General features: G+C 38.9%; 1 protein-coding gene and 1 long non-coding RNA gene across 2 annotated transcripts in view; one reads left to right on the forward strand and one right to left on the reverse strand.

Annotated features, from left to right (window-relative positions):
• LOC144589216 (uncharacterized) overlaps nt 1-26,606 on the forward strand; it is a 641,777-nt gene that overhangs the window by 129,104 nt on the left and 486,067 nt on the right. The gene's annotated exons all lie outside the window — the stretch shown is intronic.
• LOC110080853 (uncharacterized) overlaps nt 1-26,606 on the reverse strand; it is a 124,548-nt gene that overhangs the window by 18,567 nt on the left and 79,375 nt on the right. The window contains exon 10 of the mRNA XM_078391731.1: nt 1-15,358. This exon is cut by the window's left edge and continues 18,567 nt beyond it. Within this exon, the coding sequence (XP_078247857.1) occupies nt 15,080-15,358 (279 nt within the window). The 3' untranslated portion in view covers nt 1-15,079. The remainder of the gene's footprint in view (nt 15,359-26,606) is intronic.

Raw genomic sequence — 26,606 nt, forward strand, 5'->3', positions numbered from 1 at the left:
CAATGTAGAACATGATTCTCTCCATCTTCAAAGCAGCTCTCACAACTGAATTTGGGAGTTAAGTGGGAATTTCATTTTTCCAAATAACTTACAAAGATTTGCAAATGTCTCCATAAACTCACCATAAAGAATGTTTAATGAAATGTGGATATGAAACTGGACTTTGTTCATCCCTAGGCCTATTACAAACTCATATTTTTGGTGGAAATCCCAAGGCTAACCATCTGCAAAGGTGCATAGAATGAAGAGAAGGTACTCTTTAAGTGCGCACATTGACTGTCCTCTTTGAAACACTGCCTATATAGAATTATTGATGGGAGAACCTTCCAGGGTTTTATCAGATAATTATATGTACATCCTATACAGAGCAGATAGAAAGATACATGCTGCATGCCAGAAGCCATGGCTCTACTGAAGCTGTACATAAAGGGAGAAAATAATGGGATATAAGAAAAGTCTGCTGCATTTTTACAGCATTTGAGTCGTAAGTCAGCTAGTAAGCATAAAGGCATCTTTCTAAAGAGCTATCCAGGTGACAGAACTTCACCATTTGCTTCTATCCCTGTATGAACACTAGCACTAGTCCAGCTCCACCGATGCGAATTTCTGCACAAGTGGAAGGTTTATGTCAAGTGTGCCCACAATGCCTAGGATATGATGGAGGTGAGTTAAGTGGGCTGGCACTGGAGAGAAATAGCAGAAAATATTGCCATAATGCGCTAAATCTATGTATTCTCCTTTCAGTTCTGGGAAGTTATTTTAAGACAGGTAGTAACTTCAGTAACTTTCATGTTATTCTTACATGATTCCTATGGAATTATCATTGTAAGGAATGAATGCAAGTAGATGTAACTATAATAATATGCCATTAAGACCATTCCAACCTATGGCAATCCTCCCAGGGTTAAAGTACCCAGACATCTTTCCTCCTGGTAGTGATCTGGTTTGTCTCAGGCCACGCAAGTGGGGCAGGACATACTGTATGCGTAACTCAATCAGCCATGCACACTCTGGGTCATCTAAAATGGCCACTGTCCTGGGAGAAACTCACAGTCCTTGGCTACATGGCCAGGTGCTCCAGCAATCCTGTCTGAAAATAAAAGAAAGGTATAACCTTATATGAAAAATAAACTCAATGAATAAATAAAATAAAGTAAAACACACATATTACTGTCAATAAAAAATAAACCTTATCTGTTAATTTTTGAAAACATTACATTATCTTATGAAAATGGCTATAAAACACTTTGGCCAAAATCCTGTTGAACAGAAGGAATCATGGAAGTTGCCACAGCTAATTGTGGCTAATTGCCAAGGTGCCAAGTATATGCCAAGGTGCCAAGTATATGCCAAATGCATGCACATTATGTTGTGAGGCATGCAATCAGGGACATAAATTCCGTTTATATATCACCTCTGTGGAATTGTTGCCTTTCTAAATAAATATTGTACAAAGTAAATCCACATTTAGAAGCAAAGCTTAAAAACCAAAAAACATAAGCATTTGACCTGTAGCAACTTAACACTACATTTCTCAGTGAAAGTTATATCAGTTATATGGGATTAAAACTGGAAGCAAGCTTTTTCCAGCAGAAATTTCCTTCTGTCAGTGTATTTCAGAGATCTGAGGACATAGCCATCTTCAGCCAGAACTCTTCTCCTTGCTAGATCTATGGGCAGTGGCAGAAAAGCTAGAAAGGGGGCAAGATGCAAGCTTTCCTCATCACAAAAGTCATAAGGTTAGCCCTAGCTTGAGACTAAGTTGAGGGTAGGGTCTAAGCTCCTCCTGGCCTTGTGCCATCTCAACTGCAGCTCTAAGTTTACAAACAGTAAGAAAAACCAACTTAAAAATTCATCATCTCATACTCTAATTAATGTAATTTTAAAAAAACTGCACGCACCAGAAAGAACTCTCCAAAGATATATATTTGAATTTTAGGACACAGTCCTCAATATACTGAATGAATACATCAACTTATGGACAACAGGCCAACAAATAGTTGTGATACAATTCTCTCTGAGAAGCACATTATATAGAATATAAGTTGTTACTCAATGCTTCTACAAACCTCCATTTTATGCATGTGGGATACTGTGTCCATGATTCAAAAAAAAAAAAAAAAAAAAACCCAGAAAACAGCCCAATACAGTGGTGCCTCGCTTAACGAGCGCACCGTTTAACGACGAATCCGCATTGCGATGTTTAGATAGGTGAAACGCTTACCGATCTTTGCATTGTGGTGTTTAGAAAACAGCTGATCAGCGGTTCCAAAATGGCCACCGGGTGCAGAAAATGGCCACCCGCAGTGTTTTCGTCGGGCAGCGAAAATGGTGGCCGGATGGGGGAATCTTCGCTTACCGGTGAGCTTTTCCCCAATAGGAATACATTAAACGGAATTTAATGCGTTCCTATGGGTTTTCCCCCCGCATAGCGACGAATCCGGATAGCGACGTTAATGCTGGAACGGATTAATGTCGCTATGCGGGGCACCACTGTATTTCTGCACAATATCATACCCATGTTGCCACCAGGGAAAAGAATGTCCAGCCTTACATAGCAAAGGGCAGCCTATATGTTGACAGAAGAGTCTGCTCCAAGTTTGCTTTAAACTAGAGATGGGCATGAATTTTAAAAATGAATTGCAAAATTCATCAGATATTGCTAATTCATCAATTCATATTCATCTAAATCAATGCCCCGATGAATACAAATCAACAATTTTAAAGCGATTTTTTATTCCATTGATTTGCTGGGCTATAAAATGGCTCCCCAGGCACCTAGAGTCTCCAAAATCACAAGGAAGCTTCCCTTGACTCTCCTCTACAATTTCTCTTGGTTTCCCCAAGACACCTGCTAAAAGGCATTCTCCTGGGAGACCCAGTTTGTGTGTTTATAACTTGAATGTATGAAATCCAATCTTCACCAGACTTGGAGGGATTATAGAGGAGAGTCAGTATTTTTGTCACAGCTTTTCTGTGATTTTGGTGTCTCTAGATCTCTGGGACAAATTTTTTGGGGGGCTATTTGTGGGTTCATAACTTGGACGTCCAAAACCCAAACTTCATCAAACTTGCTGGGCTTGTAGAAAAGAGTCAGGGGAAGATTCTCTATGCTTTCGGTGCCTCTAGGAGCTTGCGGGGCTGTTTTTGGGGGTTTTAAAGACATAAACAAATCAACATTGATTCATCAATTTGCTGGGGAAATTGTCAATTTATTATTTGTGATTCATTGAGTCAATTTATTATTTGTGATTCATTGAGCTTGATGAATCACGAATCAAAATGAATTGCCATTTTTTCCAATTCAATCCCATCTCTACTTTAAACATAAAGGTCCATAATAATGGAGAGCAGTAGAGGCCTTCACTTTGTGCGCTAACAGTGAGTTCCTAAACAGCAGGCACAGACACCACCTGATCATAGTCTTCCCCATTTTAGTGATATACATGGTACTCTCTTTTTAATATTACAAGGTGTGTACTACAAATTTAAATCTGTTCATGCAAACTGCATACAGAAATGCTATGAAAATGCATGTCCACTTGCCCTCACTATGCCTTTCTGCCTTCCCTACAATCTATTAAGTGGCCACATTCAGTATATGTAGGAGTTTTATTTGCAACCTTGCATGCTGTTTGTCATTTGTCTAGCTGAGAGGGACTTTTCAAGGCTGGGGTAATTATCTGTTTATCCAGCACCAATCATCCCTTCCAGCATTTGATTTCAAAAGAGAGTCTCCCTCACTTTTCATCTATTATAGAGAGTTGTTTGCTTGCTGTTGATCTGTTCAGTTGGTTAAGTATGTGTGCGTAAAGAAAGTGGCATACACAGATCTAAAATTTCAAGCAACTGTTAAGATATGTTTTTATTCTTTCTCCTACAAATGAATCAGAGTGAATTAATTAGACTTTAAGTGCCAGCTAATGAGAAAGGGGCAGACTTGGGGGAACTTGGAGCTATTCTTCTCTGTGAGTCTCTGCAGTTCTGTTGCATATCAAAAGGAATCTTCCCAGAAATTCAAAACTCTGCAACAGTATACTTCTGCATAATAGATGTTGTGGAAATCCAACAGACAAAAGGGTTGGCTACTTTTCCAAACAGACGGAGTACTTTATCTTAGTATGAAAAGTTTCTCCCTTTCTCCTTCCCAGCTTCTGGAAGACTAAGACCCTTCTTTGCTCATTTGATCTACAAAATGGTTTTTAATTATATTAACAGGAAAAAGTAATTTAGGAAGGAAACCTCTATTAACAAGGGATGTTGCTAACAATGTTGGTGCAAAAGGAAACAGGGAAGAAACACCATAATCCATGAATATAAATAGCCAAATAAAATGCAAAGGATGTAAAAACGTCATAGAAACACCAGCCCTAATCTGAAGTTGTCAGTACATTCCATGCACACCTTGTAATTGCAAACATATTGGGCCTAGGAAAGAAAATATCCAAATGATGGATGAGGCCTTTCAGTACCTTTTCTGCAGGCCTCTGTTTGATCCTTCACATTTGATTTAAACTTGTCCATGGCTTCATCTGCCTAGTGAAATAACTGACAGAGGATATAACTGAGGGCGTGGAAATGTGTTTTCCTAATTTGAAAACATATGCAAAGAAAATCTATTTCCAAAGTGTTGGCAAATCATCCATCACGATAAAAGCTCTAACCTGCTGGAAGCATTTCAAGAGCTGATCCGTTCTTTTTCTTCGAGTTTTTGTTGACAGACACTGTTCCAAACCTCTCACAGCATTAAACTGCTTCCCCACTTCCTTTTCAACAGTGGGAATACTTCCCTTATGGGTGTCAGAATCTCTTAAAGGGGTCAAAGTTCACCCTTTGGAGGAAATGACAAGCTGTGAAATGTAAAAGAACAATTCCTTCCACATGTTTCCTTGCTCCGGGAACGGCAAAGCACTGTCAGCCGGCATCAGTTTGGGATGGCCCAGGCTTTTGCCAAGCAGCTCCGTCAAAACAAATTTGCCATTACAGATCTGCACAGTTGTTTAAAGCTCTTAACTATTATTCCTCCAGTAGATCTGTGTTACTGAAACCAAATGGGACACATTAATAGCGAGGCCATGAGAGAAATAAACAGTAGACTATAATCCAGCTGCCTCCATCCTCTGAAACTCCCTGTCAAGACTGTCCTCCGCTGTCCTCTCCAGAGCTTCTTAGAAGGTTAGCTGGGCCATCAAATGCCCCTTTTGTCCTGGCTCCCTCCAGCTAAGGCAGATCATCATCTTCTGAAGACAACCCAGATGGGTCAGGTATGATACCCACCTACTGCAGGGCCAGGGGCACCAGTACTTTTTCACACACTGGCTAGGGCTTCTGGAAGTTAAAATCCAGCAACATCTGGGAACCCACATTTGGGAACCACTACCTGGTTACTACTTGCACTATTCCTGACTTTGTTATTTTCCTTTTTGACTTATGGCAAACCTATAAATTAACAGTCTCCAAAAGGTCCTCTCATTAACAGCCCTGAGCTGGTCTTGTATACTAACGGCCATGGGTTCATTTATTGAGTCAATCCATCTCATATAAGGTCTTTCTTTTTTTCCTACTGCCTTCCTAGCATTGTTAGCCCCCCCCCAGTAGAAAATGGGAGAATTCAACAGTGTTCATGTTTTCTAAACAATGTGCCCTGAATGTGCGATTTCACCGATTTGGGTAAGTTTTTAAAAAATACACTCAAATTAAAAAAATACCTGTCTGTAGTGATCAGATTCAGTAGATGCAGCTTTTGTCAACATCACAAGGCCATGTGATACTCGCTTCTTATATAAAGTGATGAATCACTCAGACGAAAAAGAAAAGGAAAGTTGTAATTCTCACATTGAGACTTGATTGAATACACAAGGATTCAGATTTTAAAGAATAAAACACTCAAAGCCTTGAACAAATCTTCCACATTTGAGTGTTTTTACTCTCAAGTTCTTTATATTCTAAATATGGAGAAACCAGGAAAATTGTGGAAATTCTTATTTAAAAAGCTCAAACTGAGGTGAAATTTTTCTGCATCCCTATTTCAGACCCACGGGGAGGTAGAGGCCTAGCTCTCCCAAATATTCCTCTGACCTTTCCTTCCAGAGCAAGGACAGGCTTCCCTATGGACATATTTAGCATTGCCAAGTCTCAGGGCACCTGCTAAAACCTTAGAGGATTGCTATGTTTCTCTGGGTCCAGGCCAGGGATGAATCTTGGAGCGAGCATCACTGGGAAGAAAGGAAAATTGGATTTTTGAATGTGAGGTGTGAACTAGCTTTAAACCCTGAACACCATTCATCACTCCACTCACAACTGGTGCTGAAGCTCATTGAATCAACACACATGTCCTTGCCCATAATTAGTGCCTTCTTTTGTCCTATCACAATGCCTGGGCCCTGTGAAATCACAAGGACCCACCCACTCCTTTCAGATTTTGGCCCTGAAATATGAGAACGGACTACTGTTGGCATGGCAACCCTAAATATAGTTATGTGCGGAACCTACTTAATCACATATTTAATCACATATGCATCTCGACTACTTCTCATGGAGTTATCCTGGATCCTCTTACTATACCCAATTATCAATTCATGACAGTGGGATTGGGGCTGCCCAGACGGTTTGTAAGCCTCAGACAGATGAAACGAGAACCTGCCTCTGCCTCCTCCTCATGAGATTGTGATGAGCAATGTGACAGGGTGAGGCCAGGGGTCAACAATAGACACAGCAGCTGGGGCAGGGATAAGGATGGAAAGCATATTTTGTGCCCACTGATATCCATATTCCCGTACACTGATATCCCTTTCACACTGCTGACAGAAGATTCTTACCTTGGAAATCCATAGATTTACCAGCCTTTACAAAAGGCAGTAGGAAGAATAGGAATATACAACAAACTTTGGATAATTTTTTTAAAAAACGCATAAGTAAAACTGGATACATTTCAAAAAATTCAAGTTTTAGTCCATATAAAAATGCATACAAAATTGTAGACGTTAAATAAAGGTGCTTGCAAAACGGGAGCATATTTTAAGGGCACACTTGAATTTCTGTGTGGATGGGAACAGTCTTGCAGACCAGCAGAACAGGACAGAACAAGAAGGCAAATGAGAAACTGAGAACTACAGCTCCAGGGACCGATCCTTCCCCTCCATCCCTGCCATTATTGGAGTGAAGGAGGGGAAAAATCTGTGCAACGCCTAAAATGAGTGGCCCAATAGCAACCCATCTCAGGGGATACATGTCTCTCTATGCAAAACACATACAGATCTACCATCTCCCTGTTCTCAGCATTTACCGCAATTGGCTGTGTAGAGAAGCTCTTTCTGTGCATATGCTACACTCAACACCCAATGTAATTGTGCGCATTCAACTAGTGTATAACATTGGGCTATGTGTGCTTCTGCTGATTTATAAAACAAGAGCACCATGTGTGCCTTCTACAATCTAAAGAAACATCTCCTGCTAAATTATCCGCTTTATTTTGTCTTGGTGATGCCTTCCCTCCCCCCCACTTTGCTTACAGTTTAATTAGATCTAAATGCTTTCAGATGTCAACAGGAAGGAACACCAGAGAGATGCATGTGACAATAATGTTGCTTATGTCATGGCAGACAGATCACAGCACCACCTAACGGAAAGCGAATGAGAGATCAAAAGGTGTTCAGACTTGAGAACACATGCAAAATGGATTATTCAAACAGAACACCCACTCTCCCAATATCATATTACTCTTCAGAGGCAGAATGGTCTATTTTTTTCCCAGCTCATGGGAATGTCCAAGTGTGAACAAACTATCAAGACCTTTTTCACAACCAAGGCTGCTGTTCAGGACTAGTCTAGGGTGTATGCTGAATTTAGCAGAGTGTCTGCTTTCAAAATATATTGTTATCCTGATATGAACTGAGTAATGATCACTATATTAATTTCATTAAAACCAGTGGCAGATTTCATGATGTTTAGCATGTATTTGGATAACTTGCCAAACTTTCCTTAATTTCACAGAAGAGCTTATATGTACTTTTTATGTATACCATGTTGTTAGTGGAATATATATTTTGGAGCACGTTTCTGCTTCCCGGGACACTGTTCAATTTTTTTAATGGATCTCAAAGTGGCCATTGTAGAAAATGGAAGTACAATGGGAGACTCAGGAGAGAGACAGCAGAAATTGGCCACGTAAGCAAGTTCCAGTACATCTCTAAGGGCCTCAATGGAGATCAAGGCTTCTTAGCACACTAATATACTGCATATACACTATATATATTAACAAGCCAGTTTTCTATAATATCTTATGGTTATAAAATAGGTGTCTCCCTTGACAGGCTTTGACCTTCATCATATAAACAGCTTGTATCATCCCTGTGACAGCCAAGTCTACCTAGCTTCCCACCCCAATTCGAATCTGCTAATTAAGAGCTTGATAATCACATTTCTGTGTTAATGAACTGTTGTCACACTGACTGTTATCTATTTCCTCACCTGGACATGAATCTCATCACTGTGGAATAAATACAAGGGACATGTATTTGCATTCCTGGGGCTGAAGAAGTGAATTTTTGATCCATGAAAACTCACACTGAAATAAACGAAGGCGCTCGAATATATAGCTGCCTTTTCTCCCTTTCCTTTTGCCACTATGTTAAGAAAGACTAATGTGGCTACTTCTCTGAAAATCTAGATGAATGTTTTCCACAAAACTACAGTGCAGAGAATGGAACAGGAAACACAGGCATCCCCAAGGAGACATAGTATCTCATTGGTAGAAAGGTCCAAAGTGTGGAGAAATTATTTCTTGAATTACAACTCCCAAAATTCCCCAGCAATCTATGCTTATGTCCTAAATTAAACTAATGTTTCCAAGTTCTGGAAAATCCTCAGGTTTAATTCTTAGCACCTCCAGTTCAAAGTACCAGGGCCCAGGTGATGGGAAATTTCTGAGTGAGATCCTGGCCAATCAAGACAATCTTTACTGGTCTAGACAGGGAAATAGTTTCACCTGGATAAGATGATGCTCCACGCAATAATTAAAAATACATAAAACTAACAAACAAAAAACCCCACACACTCTTCATTACAAAGAACTTGTCACAAAAATGTATTGTCCATTTGCTTTGTAAGGAAATGTTGCTAACATTCAAGTTTCCACGAAATTTTGCCTTCTCGAGGAATCATAAGTCCTCAATGAGAAAAAATCCTAATTCATGCAAGATTTCCTGTCTGGAGCCTTAGAGCAAATCAATCTACTTTTTTTTTTCTTCCTATGATCACTTCTAATTCCTCGCACAAAAATACCATGTGTTCCTGTGCAAACAATCAAGCTTCCTCTGGGAAAGTTCTATTGTGCATTAAAAAAACAAGTAATGCTTGTGGATGTAAATGCTTAAAGATGTAAATTCTTCCTTTTCTACTCACAAAGAATTGCAGAATTTTCTCTTTGCCATTCCACAGGAGACAGCTTCCAGTGATATCAATAAGCAATTATCATGTCAACTGCATATCTTGTCCAAATTATTGAATTTTACATAGCTGCTGCTATTGTGTGGATTTCCAAGAAACAGAAGGATCAGATGCGTTGTTTACCACTTTTGAAACAATCAGCCAGTCTTTTGGTGCCTGCTATGTGTGTGCTTCTGCTTCTCAAAGGGAAAGGACATTGGATTTATGCAGACATTGAGTGGAGAAATTTTCAGGCAGCGGCTGAAATACTGTTGTGTAGCATAGTAAATTGATCTAGAATACGCCCATTAAATCAACAGTGTTGAGTCAAGTTCTCCATCAGTTCCATTAATTCAAATGAACTGACTTTAGTTCTGACTTACTTCAGTATAGTGATGGAGGAGTTGACTCATGAAATCCCTATTGATTCAGTGGGCCTACTCTAGTGCAATATACTATGCTAAACAATAGGATTTCCACCAGTGTGTGTCTTGCTCAGAATGCATTAATTAGCCAAATTGGTAGTGCCTCGTTGCTTTGATTTTTCAGATGTGTAGTATGAGTTGTTTGCAACATTTTTAATGATCAGCCAGTCTTTCTTAAAGTGAAACAGTAGTATGTTTACAGACTGCTGCAGAGACATTGTGGGAAGTAGAGATGGGCATGGACCAGTTCATCCATTTTGTCCAGTTTCTGTCTCCTATGGCCCAACCAACCATTTACCAGGTCCAGCTTGCTTTTTTTCCCCACTTCCTCAGCTAATCTCCCAGTCATGAGCAAAACCACAGACTTCTCTGCCCCACCCCTTTGCCTGAGTGAGAGATCACCCTGAGCTGTTGCCAGGACAGAATGATCGGTGGAGGAGGTGCAGGAAGCGAGTACACTGGGCCTGATGAGTGGCTAATTGAGCTGAAGGATGCAAGGGAGGGGAGGAGCAGCAGCACATTCTATACTTCTTGCAGAGTGTGTTGTGCAAGACATGGTTGAACTCTGATTCTGTGCAGCTTCCACTGAGAAATACTTTTTAGAATATCTCCTGCTAAGAAATCTTGTTGAGTAATAAAAAAAGAAATTTCCTCCCTTGTTTACCTGCCAAGATGGAAGTGTAAGGAGTTTCACATCCATAAAGCCCTCATGAGTAGAAGAACATATGAAAAAGAACTTGTGATGAAAGCAAGGGACAAATGAATCTCATGAGACAATAGAAGTGCACAGGTGTTACCATCAGCCCTACTGAAAGGTTGTCTGTGCTGAGCTCCTCCCTCAGCTGTTATCACTGGCAATTATTCCATTAGGCTATAACAGACAGAGATGATGTGGGAAGCATGGCCACTTCATCAACCTTGTTGGAAGATTATGTGCTTTCTCCTTTTCCCCTTTCTGGCATACCTTTGAAGATCGGAAGCCTGTGGGCAGGGGATGTGTCTTATATCGTATCACATAGTAGCTTCTGTGGGAGATTTTTTGGCTGGGAGTGGAATGAAAATTATATCTCTCTCAATCAAGTTTTTTCTTAACGATATTGAAGGAAACTAAGGTTGTGACCACACATCAGGGGAAATCCAGTTTCATTCAAAGTTTTTCAAATCACGTCTGTGCTGGTTTACACAAGTGAAATTGCTTTAGCCATCCAGAAGAATACAAACAATTATCATTTATCATAGCGTACTGAGGAGCACGGCAAAACTCCTGTCCCGGGCTGATCATTCTCCTCAATGCATAGGCACACAGAGCAATATTTAGTTCCAAGTCTCCCTGTTAATCATCTGATTCTCTTGACTAAACTATAGAAAAAGCTGACACAAGATTGTAATTATTTTACATATCACTCCCACCTAATTAAATTGAAAGTCAGTTCAGGAGAGAAGGGATAAAATTTAAACATTTTTAGGGAAAAAATCCAAACTTTGGAACCTAGTCTCTGTACAATGTGGACCCAAAGACAAAATGCTGTGGAAAGCCTAGCTTTGTGTAATATAGGTCTCAACATTGACTATTGTGATTCTGAAATCCCATGCACATTTATCTGGATTGAAGTCAGACTAGGCATGGTATGGTTAATATAGGGTGGGTTATAAGTATTTGAAATAGATACATACATAAAATTCCAAATAAATGTCTGTGACGGAATGCCCACGTCACTCCTGTCAATCATAGCTGAAGCTCAAGTGCAGGAACCTATGAGAGGACAGGAGGGGTGGAGTCAGTTAGGCAGTTAGAGACAGTTGGAAAGAGTTATGAAGAGAGAAGGAAAAGAGAGAATGAGAGTGTGGGGGAGAGAAATTGAATAGTTAAGATAGATAGAGAGAATTGATATTATTAATAAGTTGGTTAAAGTGAATAGATATAATAAAACAAATGAAGAGTTGAACGTGTAACCCGATAAGAAGTTTTAATGAGTGATTCTATACAATGATTAAAGAGAACATCTGTGAATCAAATACTACCTAAATAAACATGTTGGCAGCAAGTGTCTGATTCAAGTATTGTGCAAGTGTGGATAAGGATATCCACTGGTGGCAGCGGATGAAAGAGAAAATGTCACCAGAGTGAACCTTGGTTTGGGAAAAACAAACAGGGAACACTGGGTGGAACATCACAATGTCCAAGTTAAAAATTTTTTACAGTAGATTGCCAGGAGTCTGAGGGCCATTTATTGTAGGAATGGGGTAGAAGAACACATGATATAACTTGTGATTTCACTTTCATTTGTACTGGGCAAAAGGGGGGCAGAAATGAACTCTCCCACAATGAAACCCCTGACCTTTTCGAAGCTCCATCCTATCCACCCCTAAATTTAGATATGGTTCTTAATAGGTTTGCCCAGGGCCAGCTCATTCTACTGCCTACCAGCTACTTCTCCATACCATTTCCTCCCATGTTCCAAAACTTGCCCATGCAAAAAGAGCTTTAACAAGGAAGAGCATATTATTTAATCATGCATATTAATGCTCCGTGCATGGGTGCAATCAAGATGCAAAATGTATTCATATTACTGCCTCAACTGTGTTCTAATCCAATGGTGTTTCCAATTCATTGGTGGTTGTTAGAATATTTGTAGTAGGTTTTGTTAAAGAGCAAGCACAATTCTCATTAGGTTCTTAAGTTTTCCAGTTTGTGTGTCTCAACATTAATGCCACTTTAGCATAGTTTTATGTTGTGTCTTAAGAGACTATAAAGGGTTTATAGAATGTATCCATGATCAACAGCTTGCTGCAGATCATAAATGCATTTGTTCTGTTGGAAACGGCAACACTCACCACGTGTTCTGCAGTTCCCTAAGGTTTACTCCTTTAATTGTAAATAGCCAGAAAGTCATCAAGCTAGCATTTAATAAACTTTTAATTTGAAATGGATTACCACATGTTGTGTTTGTTTGCCCATTATTAAATCTCTTAGCAACACATCACCAGCAGAAACAGCATACTGTAGCAGGGCACCGATATATATTAGAAAACAAACCCATGGGGGATATTAACAGCTAATAATATCTTTAAAGAAGGCTCCAAGTAAATAAATAAATACAAACGATACAGAAAATTATTCTTCGTGATTTTTGTTGTGTCAGCCTTTGTAGGGTAGGGAATATATATGTGTTCATGTAAGGCTTCAGCATATAACATATTTCCTATAGAACTATGCAAAGATGATTGCTCACCTGTCCGTCACACAGATTTCTCCTTCTTCTATGCATCTGTATTGACACATGTGATTTCAAATCAAATAATCATGTGCTGTCAAGTCAATTCTGACTTATGTGACCATTTTCGGGATTTTCCAGGTAGAGAATACTCAGAAGTGGTTTACCATTCTCTTCTTCTGCAGATGCCTTGGGACTGTGCAGTTTGCCTATGACCACGCATGTGCTTTCAGGGTTGGATAAAAATCAGATACCCATTCTGACTCCTCATTGCTTGCAAAGTATTGTTTAAATCTTCTTATGGAAAAGAGAAATGAGAAGCGCCTCTCTTGTTAATGCCTGTAGGGCTTTTGACTTGATGGAGGCACCAATGCCGGATGGCACCTTCCTTCCAGAAACAGTCACTTTCCACACTGACATCCACACATGTCTTACTGTCTGCCAAGATTTTCAGTATTGTTTTATGGTTATGCTGTGGAGATGATCAAGCTATGGGAGTTGGATGAAGAACCACTTACCATCAATGGTGTGATGCTACTTTAAAACTCAAAGTCATGACTACATCATGGGGAACGATCTATCATATATAAGAACATCCTCCACTACTGAATTAGGAATAGAGCGTTTTCTCTCACAGCAGACATGACTGTTGCAACGACAGGTATTTGCACCATTGAGAGGTCACTCGTGGAGTGGGAGTTGTACATTAATTGTCTTTGCACTGAAGTAATTCTGTTCCTTTATAAGCGCTGAATACTTAGGGAAGTATCTTTGATAACTCCTCATGGAGAGGATGAGTCTCTCAAAATGAAGGATAGTAGAACAGTTCCTGTGTGGTGGGAGTACATCAACCCTGGGTCTCAGCTCTTCCTTATGGTGCTCCACAGCCAACTGAGTTCCACCCACTTTTTCCCACAGCTATGCCGACTGGGATGGTAGATTTTCTGCATCCCAGAAGTGCAATTTGCTCACTGTTTCTAGTAGCAGGAAAACAGCAAGTTCTTTGGGAAATCACTTGGGATGACAGCATGCTGAAAAGTGAGGGCGAAGATGCAAGCATATCCATATATGCAAAGCCCCTGGAAACTTTGGCAACTCAACCAGTACCTGATGTGGGCTTGGGACCCAGAAAGAATATGTATCCCTTCTGTATAGGAATGTACTAAATGATGCTAATTTTTAAAGAAATAAGTAACTAACCTTTCAGTGATGCCAAAGAGCATCTTGAATGACTTTTTAATTCATCATGTTGTAGTCTGACTGTTATTTCCTTCTTTGAAACATCATTCTTCTCAGCAATACTTGCAAAAACAAGCTGATTTGAAGAAGCCTGTAGACCTGGCTCATATTCCTTCTGTTCATCCGAATACCGTGGAAGTTTAATTATCTGATAAGAGAGAGCCCTGTTATATGAATAGGTCAGCCATATGCAAAATTATTCTACTAATATTCTCCAATGTTCAATCAGAAGTGTTGATCTAGGATTCTCTGGGAACTCCCACTGCAGGGGTCCCACAGTCATTAGTTTCTTCTTAATTCGCATAATTCCTGTCCTAAATGTGCTCAGTGTGCAGCACAGTAATTTAAAAACACAACTGTCCATCAAGTTGTGAATCCAATGACTCAATTACTCCCCACAGCCACAAGCCTCAATGGGTCTCAACGCTAACTTTGAAGTTCAAAATTGAAAGTAATTCTCAAGTCTTACAGTTTTAAATACTACATTACAGCTAAATTTAGCCACTGCACATTTTCAAGAGGGTGTTCATTGCTGGAAAAATTCCCAGCCTCAAGGAGAAGCGTCAAGTGAAATGAACCTTCAGGCATATCAACTCTTTCCTTTCCTCATTGCTCTTAAATATGAATCCATGTTTCTTTAAAACCTTGTCTTCATTTCTAAAATACATAAAAACTATACCCATTAAAAATGTGTTTTAACAAATTGATAACATTTATTGGGAGTACAGAAGGAAGGCATCCCTAAGAAGCTTCTGTGAACGTAAATGATTAAAGCTACTTCATACCAACCTGAAAATAGAGATTGCATAGCCAATGGTCCAAATCAGAAGAAATCAGATTTTCAATTTTTTGGAACCTATCAATTTTAGAGTTGCAGTGACCTCTGAGCAGGGGACATTTAAACTTCCCCTCCACTGTGTCCAAATTGTTGTTACATAAGGGAAAAGCTCCCCAGCCCACAACTTGGTCAATACAAGTGTTAGTCCCACGAAGAAGAAAGAGCTCAAATAGAAGTATCTCTCCAGGCGTCCCATCCTTTCTGGCTGGAACATCCTTTTGGAGGAGAAAAAAAACAAGCGGTCAGCAATATGATCCTTTGACATTATGTCAATGCATTTCCAGAAAACCATTAGTGAAAAAAACTTTAATAAAATATACAGTACATCTTACTACATTAAACTTCACACAAATTTTGAGGGAAACGTTGTAGGCCAGTCCCACTAATCTGATCCTTCTAAATCAAACACACCACCAAAAGTTCCATTTTTTAAATTAATAGTGGAGAGTTATTTTTAAATCTAAACGTATTGAACAGACAGGTATGAGAAGGCATTTAATTTTAATGTTGACAAGCTGATGCTCCCTGAAATCATATAGATTCCATAAGTTGCCTTTGTCTCATTTTCTCTTTTCCAGGAAAGAACATTTGTTTGTACACTAATGTGGTTTGTGAAACTCTGCCCAGTGCAGATCTTCAAAACACAAGCAATACAATACACACATGGAGCTCCATGTTTTCACTATAAGATGTTCTCCGTGCTTAAAGGTGGTATATGGCTGTACTATCCCATGACATAGAAGATGATCAGTTATAGTTCCTTTGTCACATCAAAGGGCTCTCCTGCTGAAGCTTTTGAAACATTATTAGTCAGGCTTACTATATAACTTATTTTCCAAAACATTTGGTCTCTAATAAATTTAAAATTTCCCTGATGCAACCAATCCTCATAAAAATGTGAGCACCTTTAAATTGCCTTTATAATTTCCTAGAAACCCAATTTTGTGATCATCAGATCATATAACTCATACATAGAGCTTGGAAGTAACCAGTTATAAATAACAGTTACGTGTCTTTATTCCCTGGGTCCAAGCAATGAAGGTATAACTTCACTCCATGGCAACTGTGTCTTAATAATGCACAATCCTATTCCTTTTGCTATGTAACTGTAACATTTTAGCTACTCTTAATGGTAGCAAGGTGTGCCCTCAGGAAATGATGGCAAGAGAATATCACATGGTCCAAGAGTTGATTCATGTTCCATTGCAAGTACTGAGGAAATAAGACGGATCTGTATTTTGCACCACAAGCTAGCAGCTTGTAGCATTCAGATTTGTTACTGTGACTAAAAAGGTAAATAATAATTATTCAGAAATAGAAAATAGAAGTGTTGCTTTGAAACAATTGGAATGTTTACTTGGAGGGGCTTGGAACGGTAACAATATCCCACCCCCAAACACTGCTATTCTAACAAATAGTAAAGAGCATTAACAGAAGAGGGAAAGAAAAAGGAAATTATCTGAAACTGTATTCGTGAAGGCTTTCACAGCCAGGATCTGATGGTTGTTGTGGGTTTTTCGGGCTCTTTGGCCATGTTCTGAAGGTTGTTCTTCCTAATGTTTCGCCAGTCTCTGTGGCCGGCATCTTCAGAGGACAGCACCAGAGCACAGAGTGCAGTCCTCTGAAGATGCTAGCCACAGAGACTGGCAAAACGTTAGGAAGAACAACCTTCAGAACACGGCCAAAGAGCCCGAAAAACCCACAACAACCATTATCTGAGATTCTCCGCCACTTGCTAAAGGTACTGTAAATGGAGATTTCACACATGCTCCCATTCCTCAAAGACATTAAAGAATGCCACAAAATAGCTTCAGATTTAAGCAGATGTCTCGTTATTATGTTTAAAAAAACTCTGTCATTGGCCACAGTGAAGAATCCCCTGGACTGGTGATATATTGGCAGTATTCTGTGCTTGCCTTTTACTGGTAGAACAGCTAAACCAAAAAACAATCAGGATGCAATTATTTTTCCTTTTCCACTGCAGCTCCTTGTAAATTCAAAAAACATATTTAGGAGCACTTGGAAAACCATTCACAGCTAGTTTTCAGAGGACTTTGAGAGCTGTAGCAGGCAGAGGAAGGAAGATGCTAGATGTAAGCCTATATCTGGTTCCACCCAGAAACTGCTGCCTTGGCAAAATTGTGGCATTTGATTCTCACATAGGGTAAAACGAGATGGAACATTTAGCTTATAACTGGAAGGGAGATTCTGTAATTAATAAAATATAATGTAATAGGGAACTGTGTTCACTTTGTAACTAAATGAAAACCAGGAAAAGTAATGTAGCAGTAGTAAGACTAACTAGTTTTTATTTTTTTATAAGCATTTGTGTATCCAATCACACTTCAGATGAATGTAATGGCCACTCTGTTCATCTGAAGAAATGGGCTTGGACACATGGCAGCTTAAGAAAAATAAAAATTAGCTAGTCTTATACTCATAGTTGCCACATTACTCTTCCTGGTTTTTATAATTAGTGCTCTCTTTGCTTTGATGACATTAGATAGGTTAGACATTAGATATTAAATAACCTAGGGGAAAGTTTAAAATATTAGTTACCAAAATGTATTTTTAATCCAGGTGTTTGGTTCCTATCTCCTAAGTGTGTGTGTGATGTGCTTAATTTAAAATATGCCTTCCTTTACTGAATTCAATGACAGATGGTTTACACTCTCTCCCTTTTTAAAAAAAGCTGATTTCAAAAATATTTACTACAGATGGGTGCTTGCCTTTTCTGCTTGCCTCAATCTGTTTTTGGAAGCCAGCAGTGGGAAAACAAGCTAAATCTGCTGCTGATTTGGATCTGCAAATCCTTCCCTTCCTATGAGGTAGTGTTGTTCCACAGTTACAGTGGAAGTTTTCCTCAGTGGAACCAAGAGTGGTATGGTCACATGATGTATTCGGTAGAATAGCTTGGCCTGAAATAGGCCTTACCCTAAAACAATTATTTTTTGTTCAATGTATTCACCTTTACAAGATGCCACAAGTTAGGCAACAAGGGAGAATGAAGGCACATGATTCTTTCTTTCTTTGTACTGAGTAGTGTTCCATTTAACCGATTTAAAGCTACAGTAAATTGAGCTGAAATCATCACTTGACACTATTTCTGAAATCAACTGCTTTATAGCCGTTTCATTGTCATATATTTTACTTCCCCATATGCCACATCATTTCAATACGGAAACACTCAAGAGAAAGAGAACTAAATCTATTTTGATATTTCAAATTAGCAGGTTCAGCTGGGGGAATTTTCTCTGATGTGAGCTATCTAGAAGTCCAACTTGCTCTCAGGCTTATCACCATTTTTGGTATTTTTTAAAAAAGAAAAGAAAAATCTTTAAATCTCTACTTTTCTTCTTTGTTTTTTCCCCAGGAGCTGAACTTAGGAGGGTATTGCACAAAGCCCATTATTTTTACAGTCCCAAAATGACAAAGCCCCAGTTCACATAAAGATGTGATTTTTGAACATCTGCCATTCAATTAGAACAGCATCTAGCAAATCCCAAACCTGTACAGCACAACTATACAATCAAATTTCAGTATTACTGAATTTATGGCCAATCATTCCTAATATAGAACAACAACCACTAAAATACAAATATTCCAAGGATTCAAAGTAAGATTTTCAGGTCGACAGTTCATCCCATGAAATCATATTCTTCATTAATGAACTGCAAACTAACTAATGAACAAACTGTGGTAGCTACTGTTTCAAGGAACACAATACTATGGCAGATTAAACGATGCAGACTTTCATCCAAAGCTTATGACAAAATTAAAGCTAATGAAGACAAAAACAATGGAAGGAAAATGCAATGAAAGCCAAAGGAAGCAAATGTGAATCAATTCACCTTTCAATACACTGTGAATGTGCTGAATACAACATAAATCAATATCCCTTAATATTTTCCAATATAATGCCTCATGAAGTTAAGAAAAGGACCCATGGCATACATTTTAGAAGAAAAGAAAATCAATTAGGAGTACACCCATCTTGGAACAACTTGACCAGCTTCCAGTCTTAGGACAAAAAATGTAGGCTTTGGCCTACAAAACAGTAAATAGTAGGAGTCATCTTTTTTCCATCTTATCTTTAATCACAGTTATCCCTGCAGGCCTTGCCATATGTCCCTCCACCTATTGGTAGGTACTTGAGACATAGTGTTCTTAAGAGTAGTGCCTCAAATGTGATGCCACTCAAAATTCCTCTTACAGTAGTTGATGGAGACTCCTTTCTTGTTTTCCTTCGAACAGTGAACACCAACCTGTTTTGTCTGGCTTTTGTGTTTTTCTGCCCTTTAATTTTAACTGTGGTTAAAGGGTGCCAGTTTTACTGAATGGTTCTGTTCCTTGCTTTATTTGAATTTTCAGTGTTTTGGTTTCAGAAATCAAGTAAGTAAATAAAGCAATCAAATAATGAGGTGTTCCTCATGCTACCAACTGAAGGGAAAATCACAACAGTCACCACTGACTTTGGTGAACCAAATTAATTCTAAAATTAAATGTTCACTGGCAGATACTAAATGCTCAGATTTGTATTTTTCATCACCCTGTGGAAGAAGCACTGGAGGATATGGTTTTTCCAGCTATTTTTCCTCCCACAAGGTTCTCCTTTGATTTTTTTTCTTGATCCCATAGATGCCTAGGAAATTTTCAACAGGAAAAATGGTACCACCTTGGTGCTTTCCATTTCCATATATATATATATATTCCTTTGACAGGAGTAAAAATAAAAGAAAAAGGACATTTTGAACAGAAAACCTTGCCAAAATATTATAATTGGTCGATTCTGTGAGTTATAATCCATAACTATAGTTTTCTGAAGCTCTGTTCCTTTGTTGTTGTTTCGGTCAAATTCTGAGCCATTTTCATTCGTCTGGCTGTATTTTAGGAATATGTCTCTCAGAGGTCTGCTCTCTCCTGCCACCTCTAGTTTGCCTGTGATACAGCTACAGGTCCAGAAACAATTTCAAGGTCAAAGCAGTGTAAGAACAAACCCTCTTCTCAACAGGGTCCCAACACCTCCTTGGTCCAGCATATTCCTAGGTGACTAGAGAGTGTGAATTTCACAGGCATTGCAGTGGAAATGGGTGTAAAGACCAACAAATATCACCCTTTGTCTTTTCAGATAACAGGAGAATAATTGTTGCATCCTGTGTGCTTTGGCCTATGCATCTGGTGCCAATTGCCCAACACATCTGCTGCCAATATTGCTTCTCTTCTGTGACCAGCAGGGAAGAGCAACGTAAGCTATGAGTGTTGTTAACCTCGACCGAATTATTTTGCTCACACCACCGGCTTTGGGTTCTTCTGAACATTTTATGTCTGGGCCAAGCTTTGCAACCTGGCCTCACTGAAAGAAAGTCGGAGTGGGGTAATGTGGGGAAGTGGAGAGATCAAAGCATGTTTTATTTCCAAGTAAAAGAACATGCGCTACATATGCATTATGTTAAAGGCTTCAAGATCTGACAAAGTTTGAGAACTCATGCCCACTGAAAAGCAGTAATAAATAATGATCTGCTATTCTACAGTATCAATGATTTTTAAAGCAACTGAGGGATTCTCTAATTATTCCTCAAAGTGAAACCACAGATGGCCTCTGATAATTTGATAAAGTATCCTGTTTGCATAAGCTTCATATTTGAGATTATTCAAAGGAAACATCTCAAGGTGTTTTTAGAAATGACCCGTCTTGAATTACACTTCTCTTCAGTCTCATGGAATTCATCCTTGCAGTTCATTAGAATGCTAAGTTTTCAACTGGATGCTATCGAGGGCGTCATTAGAAGCAAACATTTGGTAAATGCTCAAAAGACATCTATTTGTCATAACATGAAGACTCTTACATCCTTATATTACAAACTGGCCTGCTTTGTTTCATGGTTGGTCATTAGGAGGTAAACGCAGCCTTCCTTTCCATCTACAATGTCCATCTGCCCATTTTCAGGGAGGACATTCCTCTTCTGAAGGACTAGCAGGTAACTCCAGCTTTTGGACATGCCTTCTACTTGAAGGGCTGTCTAATCCAAATCTGATTTAAAGATTTTTTAAAAAATTATAAGGAGGAAGATCTGGGGCCTTTAAGTTCCTCCTGGGCAGTAAGCACCAGGCCAGCAGACTCAGCAAACACCCAAGTAGTCGTCTCTTAGGGCACGGACTGAAATCTCAAGGACCTTCTCTGAGTGGGGAGCACTGAAAGAGAAGAAAGTGACTTTAAACTTCAGGAACTCACTAATTCTCAGCTGAAGAAGTGTGCTCTGGCTCAGTGTGATGGGGTTAGTACATAAGACACAGGCAGCCCAAGTGCATGCATGCATGCATCCACTGATGCTCTTCCCACTTTTCCTCCTTTCACACCTGCCTTTTTCCCCCACTGCCATCAGATCCCTTGCACGATTTGGAGCAACTCACGGAGTCAAGCACCAGAACTTCCTCTCAACCCCTGCCTGCACCACCTCTATAACTTCACAAGAGTCTGCCATCACAAGACCTGCTTGCTCCCTGGTCTCAGATTTTGGCCCTGGAATCTGAGGGAACAGGCTGCTGCTGGCCTGGCATCATACACACAAGTTACCTAGTGATTGTCTTTCCCACTTGCATGAGATGTACTGCAATTCTGTATATAAATATGACTCCCAATTTTGCATCTGTACATATAACTTAGTACTGTATAGGCCATTTTAAGTAAATTGGTGCTGTCTTTTACTATCATTTTGGGTGATGTGCAAGTAGCTACCCTACCTGCATATCTACTTATAATAATAAATAATAATAATGGAACTGCAGAGCTGGAAGGGACCCTGTGGATTATCAAGTCCAGGTCTGTCGAGGAGGCACAGTGGGGAACTGAACTCTCAGCCTCTGACTCTGCAGCCAATGAGCTATCCAGCAATTTTTGGTCAGACACTAAGCTGTATGGAATCTTTACCAGACTCTAATAATACCTTAACCATAGCATTATAGATGAAAACAAAATAAAAAGTAAAAAAAAAGTGGTAACACCTTAAAGATTAACTTTTATATTATTTTAATGTGAGCTTTCGTGGACAAGTCCACTTCATCAGACATAAGAGAAGGAGATATAGCATGGCAAATATTTATACATGACATCAAGGCATATATCAAAATACAGAAATTGTGGTTAATTGGTAAGAAAGCCGGTAGGTATTAAACATTGTGAGGTTAGTGTCTTTAATATACAGGTCTTTAGTGGAAGCTTGTGCTGTGAAGAATATAAGAACCTCTGTCATAAATTCTCTCGCCCATTCTTCACAGCATAAGCTTCCACTGGGTAGAAAGTTGCCTCAACATTCTTGGCACATATAGTTCTTTGGCTGTTACTATCTCAATTGGTGACTCAGATATTCACATCAATACAGATGTGAATATCTGGCTCTGGATTAGGAATCTTTGGGCATTTTAATATTTCAAATTACTATATCATATTCTTCTGTTGCTTTCTGCATTACTTCATGTTGCTGCTCAGGGTTAGTGCATGCAAATGGAGATAAATGATTAGAATAATGGTGTTATAGCCCGTATAGTACAGTGGGGATGGGAAGATAATGGCAAAGGAAATACATAAGGAACTATTTTTACAAGGAATGCTGAATTTGTGTGTGAGAGTGTGTGTGTGTGCATAGGTATGCTTACCATTGCACTGGAGGTCTTCCTCATTTCAAAAAGAACGCTGGTAGTATTATATTATGACCAATCTTTTCTTCACACCATTCCAAATGCATACTTTTAACTTATGTAAAGTTTCCTATGCACATCTTGTAGGGTAAGTCTCTCCCCCACCCTCTCTCTATGTATTCCTGTAGCTTAGCTACTAGTACTGCATTGTATTGCTATTAAAAGTATCTTAGCTCCTAGTCAGATGCTGACACAGAGAAAAAGAGGCTCAGGAAATGTTGGTCTCATCATATTTTAAGAACTACTACCTTAGGTCATGTTAATCAGATTCTGATATATGTAGCTTTCAGAAAGTACTTCGGGCAAAAAATTGTGGGTGTGACTAATAATGATAAGAATATGAACTATATTTCTCATAGTGATCTCATTCCAAACATTACCGGTGAACTGCACTGTGATATGATTTTTAAGAAACCTTACATTAAAAAATAAATTTACCTTTTGGAGTGAAATTGATCATGTTTCTCTTCCACTCCTTTCTTGGCCCAAAACTTTTAAGCCTATTATTTTGGTAGCTATAATTTAAAATGAGTGCTAGCACCAGCTCAATGACTGGATGATAAGTGTCCTGAAACTTCCAGAGAAGCCACTAAATTTTTCACAGCATTTGGGTTTCATTTTCAGTATAATAAAAATATGGTGCCCTTTTAATAATGAATAATAGATTCTTCCCACAGTTTGATTTACATGCATGGATTAAATGTCATATTTGAAAAGTTGCCATTTTATTCTCCCTGGCTTTCCCTTAAGTAAAGCAAAATGGTATCTAGCTAGTCTTACAACATTCCTACGTTGCCACATTGACCCATAAATATTAATTGTGGTAATATATTCTTTAAAAATCTAAAGAGATATGAATCTCTTCCCATCAGCAACTCTGAACTTTATAGGCATATGAAATGGGTAAGGCTGTGTACAGGCTATACCTTTTCAAAGAAAAGACAGCACTGGAAAGCTGACATAGCCTGTGGTATATATTCAGATAGATGGATGGATTTCTGCATAGATAGATAGCACAACCAAGATCTCCTTCCTTTTAAAAAAGTTATTAAATATAATAAAAGACAGAAACAAAATACAAATTGGCATGGTGATATACATTACAGAATGTGCTGCTTATTCAACACATTGATCAAATAAATGGTATATCAACTGTTTTATTACAGCTTTGCATTTTTCTCCATTTTGGACAGTATCTCGTTTAAACTACAATGCATATTAGGGACCATCAGGGAAGTGGCTCTGTGCACATAGAAAGATGAGATTACTTGCACACTCTTTCTAAAGCTCCAAATTCCTTTCTGAAGCTTTGAAAGTTCCAGATATATTATCTGTTGCTTTGAAAGGAAGTCTACTTCACCTTTGAGGACCAACACGTTTCTCTGAAGTGATCTACTTGAGCAAATGTGCTGTTTTAGCAATTAACTACATATTACTGCCTAAGGGTTCAATTGCATTGACAAATAATTCCAGCAATGTTCCAGGATTGGGATGGTCTGATTTTTTTTCAGTTGAATACATGATGCAGAAGTCAATGGGAATGAGCTTGGAGCAAATCCATAGTTTTGTCCTCTGGTGCTGGGGCTTCTACTTTTTTTAAATAATTGAATGCATTCACATTGGTTCAGATGGTGTGATTACTTGGGCAGGGGGAAACAGTGGTGTATTTAAAACCAGTCCAGCCAGTTACACTAGGAGTGAAAAAGGAGGGGCATCAGGGAGACTGACTGTCATTTGTATTATCTCCTTAACATACAAGATTTCTGGATCTGTTTCCCATTTCCTTTCTTCCTTCCTTGTTTTGCTTTCCTGGTACTAGGGCAGTTGGCTGGCCAAAAGAAAGAAAAAGAAAAAAATAAGGAATTGGGGAAAGAAGGAAGTTTTAGATCTGCAGAGACCACAGTTAGAGCAGAGCTACCTTAAAACTTCCTCCTTTCTCTTTGTTGACTCCTTGATCTCTTTACCCCCCTTTGGTTGGCCAGGTGCCTTAGTACTAGGACAGCTAGTCTTTAAAATAAGATAAAATAAAACAGAAAGAAAGAAAGAAAGAAAGAAAGAAAGAAAGAAAGAAAGAAAGAAAGAAAGAAAGAAAGAAAGAAAGAAAGAAAGAAAGAAAGAAAGAAAGAAAGAAAGAAAGAAAGAAAGAAAGAAAGAAAGAAAGAAGTGGAGAGAGAAGGGAAGACTAAAGTAGAGCCAGGCATCAAGTGTGAGCAGGAGAAGATCCAAACAGTTAACAAGCTGCAAACAAGACTGATTTCATCCTCTCCTTCCTCTGATTCCTGTGTGGTTGGCTGAAATGAATTAACCCAGGGAAACCTGACTTCTTGGGTGCGACTGCACAGTGGATTCATTTGCATTTTCCTCATTGTGTAGTTAGACCCATAGTTTCTTCCAAACAAAAATATTTGTAATGCTACAATATGGACCTTAGAACAGCCAAACAAGGTTCTCCAAATTATGACCAGCACTTCTGCAACTATGGTATCCTTGTAATGGATGCTTATTGGATTCAAAGCTGTCATGTTCACAGAAATGTTGCAATTACTTAAATATTAAGACTTGTTTTCGTTTTAGTGTGAGAAAAGCTGGACACATGTAGCTTATCCATATATTCCCAACAGAATATCAACTTACAAAACTGCAGTGTGATGGAGGATGCTTGTGTTGACTGACAAGCCCTAGATGACTTGGGCCCAAGCTATCTCAAAGACTGCATCCCCCTACTGTATATGAGCCTGCCTGGACGTTAAGGTCATCAGGGGAAGACTTTCTCTCAGTTCCACCCTTCTCATGGTGCATTTGGTAAGGATACAGGAGAGGGCCCTCTCCTTCACTGCTTCCCTTGCACAGGAGGCTAGTCTGCCCCCCCCCCCCCCCGTTTGCTTTCCTTTCCTTTCACAAGCAAGCAAAGATTTTCTCTTCAGGTAGGCTTCAAATGCAGTTGCAGCCTTTTTGTTGTTTTTAATGTGTTTAGAATTGCTTTTTACCTATCCCTTTTGCTATTGTTTCAGATTAATTGTTTTTAAGACTATAATAATTTTTTAAGCTTTTAATACTGTTAGCCGCCTTGGGTCCTCTTGAGGAGAAAGGCTATAAATATTTTAAATAATAAATAAACGCATGGTAGAGGGTTAGAAATTAATGATGACAAATTGCTGCATTCCAGTATTGCAGTTGATGCAAGTTTAATAAAGTGGCATGAGAGAGAACTTGGAGGTAATATGTTAAACATCATTATCGTTATGATTACTCCTTATTTTTCCTAGTGGTGAGACCCAATAACGTTACTTTTTAGAAGTAATAGAACAGTCTGTTGAAGCTTTATTCCCACTACCCACGGACAGGTAACATTGTCCACATATTATCATTACCACTCTCCTTAATCTTTAACCATGTAAGGAAGCCCTTTTAGTATTGTGGTATTTATTACATTATCATTATCACCTCTTCAAGTAACTGAGTCTAGTTAATGTAGATATCTAGAAGCTTGGTGTAAAATACATATCTGTTCATGGCTATAATGCATGGCAGTGGGCATGGAATTTTCCATGGATTATTCTCATTCATGGAGGGAAAACACCATGCATTACAATGGTAAAAGATATTTTATTTTTATACCCAGCTGCTGGGTGTTCCTAGATAAAGTGGACAGAAAGTAGTACTGAGACTGTGACTGTACACTGCAGTGACCCATAAGTGTAGGTGTACGGTGTGTATAACAACATTGATGACACTTTGGTAACCATCTAATGTACTGTGCTGCTTCTG

This window comes from Pogona vitticeps, chromosome 4 (assembly GCF_051106095.1).
Source record: "Pogona vitticeps strain Pit_001003342236 chromosome 4, PviZW2.1, whole genome shotgun sequence".
NCBI classification, from domain to species: Eukaryota; Metazoa; Chordata; class Lepidosauria; order Squamata; family Agamidae; genus Pogona; species Pogona vitticeps.